The following is a 4,639-nucleotide window of genomic DNA, read 5'->3' as shown; positions in this document are numbered from 1 at the left end:
GTTTACCGTGGGTCAGGACAGACGTTTCTCACTCGTGCTTCGCATATCATCGATTTCCACAGTGCGTGGGATCTGCCCATTTTTATTATCTTCTTAACTGTGGTTCACACCCGTTGCGGAGTATTGACAAAGAGCTGCTAGGGGCGAATTTGTTTTTTTTTTCTTTAGACCGGCGCCTCATCTTTTACAATGACCGCAAGGGAGGCGTAGCAGTTTTTTAAACATTCGTCTGATACCTCTGTCACACGGCCACCACCAAACTCCGTTGAACGCCGTCAACGTAAATCTTCCCTAGGGGGTTCGACGGAGAAGGAGTTGTGGTAGTGTCACACGGCAATGACAAGGTTGTAACAGTCGCCGCGAAGGGGCTCAGCTGGCGCTGTTTGATTTTCGCGAAAGTATTCTCATTTCATGTCTATTGATTTTTTTGTAAATCCTCGTTATGTGGTTTTTACAAAAAGCACTATTAAGTAGATGTGCGACTAACAAACCGTTAAAAATAATTTCAAATAAAAACGCATTTGATCAATGTAGCGATGCTGCTAGTGACGCTGACCACATTGTGCTTTTAGTTGTTTTGTTGCCCGTGAACACAGAGAAAGGTGCCCGTGTATATGCCCGGTACGAAAATTCTTGTGCTTCCTTGCCTCGTGAGCGCAAATTTTGTGTTCTTCAGCCATGAGTGACACAGCGGACGACGTGAGGAAAAGTGGTACGATATTGCGCTGGCAACGACGTTGATCGGCTCCATGGATATTGAGATTGAGGCTGATAGAGCCCGTGTGCGTGCTATAAGGCACCGTCTCGTCGCGAACAGCCTGACGCTGAATGCGATGGCGTTGTCATCGAGGCGTGCGTCAAGGCGAGTTTGGGCATATCCACGATTCTCTCGCTGGTTTGAAGACACGCTCCCAAACCTAGACGGGCAGAACTTCCGGTAGTCATTCAGAGTTTCACGTACTACGTTCAAATATCTCGTAGACGTGTGTACGCCAGTAATGCAACGACAGACTACAAACATGCGGGAAGCGGTGTCTGTGCAAAAAAGGGTCGCTGTTGCTCTCTACAAGCTGTGTTCCTCTGCTGAAGATAGAACAGTCGCCAATTTGTTTGACCTGGGCAGGTCGACGGTGAACACGATATATAGAGAATTGTGTGACATCGTCGTGGAAGCCCTAGAAGATCAGTGGATCAGGATGCTTGCAGCTGATCAAAGGACCCACCACATACGTGAATTTTATGCTGTCACTGGCTTCCCTCAGGCAGTTGGAGCACTGGATGGCTGTCATTTCCCTGTCTCGCCTCCCAAAGAAAATGACATCGACTACTACAATTACAAGGCCTGGTAAGAGTGTACAACTTACATCAAAGTTGAAAGCTGGGCTGTTTGATACATTATTGTATACGAAAACTTGGTGAACACACATTGAACATGGAAATATCAGCCCATGCGTATAAACAGATAAACTCTTAAGTGAATAAAATATGAATTCGTTATTGAAAGCGACACGTCATAAAAAATCATATCAAATGTATGATGCCTGTTTTGGATAAGCTTTAGTATGCACTAAACAATATTTCAGATGTTAATCATCATCTATATTACGGTGTCTCATTCCAGCACACAGCTCAAGAACAGTTTTGTTCTAGCATGGCCACACATACATGCCACATCTCGCCTCATAATGCATGTGTACACGGCATTGGCATGTTTCTATTACAATTGTATACAATGTGACTGTGAAGTTGTTTGTGCACTGTCATCTCCTTATTGAGATGGTAATATCACACTGCAGTAAGATCCAGTAAGATCACACTGCAGGTGCAGTGTGATCTTACTGGCTTTGGTGGACCACAAATACCGCTTTCGATACATCAACGTCGGTTCCCCAGGCAGGTGCCACGACGCCCATGTCTACCACAGTTCAAGCTTGCCAAGCATTGTGACAGGACCAACATTTCGGAGTCCTACAATTTCTCTCAACAGTTCTGTTGTGCCACCATTATTATTATGTGACCAAGCATTCCCGCTGACGCCCAATTTGATTGAGCCTTTCCCTGGTTCAAGTAAAAACTCTGCCAAAAAAGAATTCAATTACCAGCTGTCAAGGTCTAAGCGAATTGTGGAGAATGCCTTTGGAAGACTGAAGGCCCGCTTTAGATTTGTCATGAAGCATATGGAGTGCGAGGTCACGAATGTTGCTGTTATAATAAGAGCATGCTGTGTGCTGAACAACATTTGTGAACACTTCAATGACAGTGTATCCCAGCAATGGATAAATGAGGCAGACATGCAGAACGCACTGTACGAGCAACCACACCACACCACAGCCATGCAAGTTGGATGTGGCAGAGTTGTTAGGGATGCACTCGTGCAATATTTTCAGCAGCACAGAGACAGCTAGATTTAAGTTGAATTGGGTATGAAACAAAAAATAATTATTTGCTCTAAAAAGAGACCAAGAAGCTCCAGCTTAAAACTCAGTAGGTTTACCAGTCTGCTTTGAAGGTGTCATTGAGCCTGCTGTATTGCTGTGTTTTTAAAAACATCCTGTGAGCTTCTTGGGATGTGCCTTGGAGTCTATATTGCTATCATTTGTGTGTGCACGAGCAGTTTCCTTTTTTTTTAAGTATCCATGTTGAATCTCTGTTGTGTAATCCCCTTTCCCCACCTCGTACCACACCTATGTATGTTTTCTTTTTATTTTTGAAGTTTGTAAAAAATTTCCAAGTGTGCATATTTCACACATTCTTTTCTTAAATTTGCACATTTTTATCTCCATTGTTCTGTTCCTTTTTGGACCTTGTAAAGTATGTTCATCGGGTCTGAAAAGCAAACGTTCGCTGTCATCTTTTGAAATTGGGAAGGACTGGAGATCATATTTTGAAAAGTTATGGCTTGTCGTAAATTGGGTATCATGTTTACTTTGGACTTTATGTTATAAATGTGTCTGTAATAATAAAAGCATGTTGTGTCCTTAATAATTGTCTGCAGTTCAACCAGTGAAGCACATCAGTATGTATACTACTCAAACAATAGGGGCCTGAAAGAAACAAATGCTTATTGAAGTAATTAGAGAAACTTATTTATTGAAATATTTCGAAAACAGGTCCACAAGTTTTTCCTGTGTTGCCACCTGCCGTTCACGCAGACCCTGCTCAATTAGCGTGGCAGTCTCCAGTGCTGCAATAAGCTTCGCTTGCTGTTCAAGCAGCGCACTCTGAAATTTTTCATTGGCGGACATCCGCTTTCTCTTTTGTGCTCGACGCTTCCCATGTGGCTGGCTCGTGCTGGTGCCAGGTTGGCTCGTGCTGGTGCTAGGCTGGGGTTCCTGCTGGAGGTGCGAGGCACTGCTGCAGGCATCTGTCACGGAGCAACCCTCAGTAGCCCCGTCTTCATCTGAGGACAGACTTGACCCAGTCTCCATGCCCCGAATAATCTGAAAGACAAAAATCTGTTAGTGCGTGCCACAACATCAAGCTGCTTTCAGCCTAATGTGGCATTTATGATGTTGCACATTCTTGAAGTATTGCAAGAATGAAGCATGCAAAAAAATGAACGAATCATATCGATTAGCCTCAGAAGGACGTACTCCAAGCTTTAGTTGCGACAAAAAGCTTGTTCTTTGGGGGCACATTAGTGCAATAGTTTCATCCCATGCTGCTTTTTTATTGTTTCCATTGCTTGTAGATATCAAATGCCCTTGAGTGAAGTCTATAATCACAATTGACATTAGAATTTAGAGCTCAGTTTGGAGTGTCGCATTCTTAGGTTGCATTCTGCAATCACCAATTGGTCGTGGCACCAAAAATTTTTAGTTATTATCGTAACGGCATTACCTTATACAAATGATTTACATACCTCATCGACATTTCCCTTTGGTGAAGGGCAACTCTCTTGCACGAGAGAGCGGTCGTTTATGGGCAGTGTGCCCAGAAACCTGTGAAGTTCGACGAAAAACGGCCAGGCACTAAGTGCAGATCCGGTAGCTTTTTCCCGGGCTTCTTTCCTGATAACACAATTTACCATTAGAAAAGCAGTGATGTAATGTATAACCACATTCTCTTTGGACTTGCTACATAACTTTCGGTTAATTTCCTAGCCGGTGAGAGCGCTGCATTATACATTCGCGTCAAGCTCCATGTCACGGTTAGCAACGTTTGTTTCTTATTTTCTTGTGTAGACGCGCAAGCCTGTGCTGTTGCATCATGCCAAAAATGAAAACGGTGAACAATGTATGCAAGGCAACCGCAAGCTATTTTTGATGTTTCAGAATGAAGACCTAAATAAAGACTAGTAGCTCAGGCACGCAATTTTACTCAATCATGTAGCTCATTTCGTAGGTTGCTTACCAATGCTCACAAATACTGGGAGTCCTAAAAGATAAGATAGGATAGGATGCGTACGCAGGTAATCAGTTGAATACTTCGATGTTCAAGGTGACCCAAATGCACGTTTTTTTTAGCCAGGTAACGCGCACGAGCTGCCTCATTCCTATAACAAAGCCTAACAATTGCCTCATTCTAGATAAACAAAGTTGAACGTTGAGTTGACACGCAGAAATAACGCAACGGCAGAATATCTACACAGAATTAGCCCCTCAAAATAACTCCTTGTAGCGAAATGTGCTTCGTGCAA

General features: G+C 43.4%; 1 protein-coding gene across 1 annotated transcript; it reads right to left on the bottom strand.

Moving 5' to 3' along the window:
* Positions 1 to 3,071: 3,071 nt before the first annotated feature.
* LOC142814716 (uncharacterized) lies at positions 3,072 to 3,992 on the bottom strand. Its single transcript, XM_075893915.1, has 2 exons — positions 3,863 to 3,992; positions 3,072 to 3,440 (listed from the first exon to the last, which is right to left on the bottom strand). Exon 2 carries the CDS (start codon positions 3,426 to 3,428, stop codon positions 3,084 to 3,086), a length of 345 nt encoding a protein of 114 aa, XP_075750030.1. The 5' UTR covers positions 3,429 to 3,440; positions 3,863 to 3,992; the 3' UTR covers positions 3,072 to 3,083.
* Positions 3,993 to 4,639: the final 647 nt, after the last annotated feature.

The sequence above is a fragment of the Rhipicephalus microplus genome, chromosome 4 (assembly GCF_043290135.1).
Source record: "Rhipicephalus microplus isolate Deutch F79 chromosome 4, USDA_Rmic, whole genome shotgun sequence".
Classification (NCBI taxonomy): domain Eukaryota; kingdom Metazoa; phylum Arthropoda; class Arachnida; order Ixodida; family Ixodidae; genus Rhipicephalus; species Rhipicephalus microplus.
The sequence above is the reverse complement of the archived record's forward strand: the minus strand, read 5'-3'. Positions and strand labels throughout refer to the sequence as shown.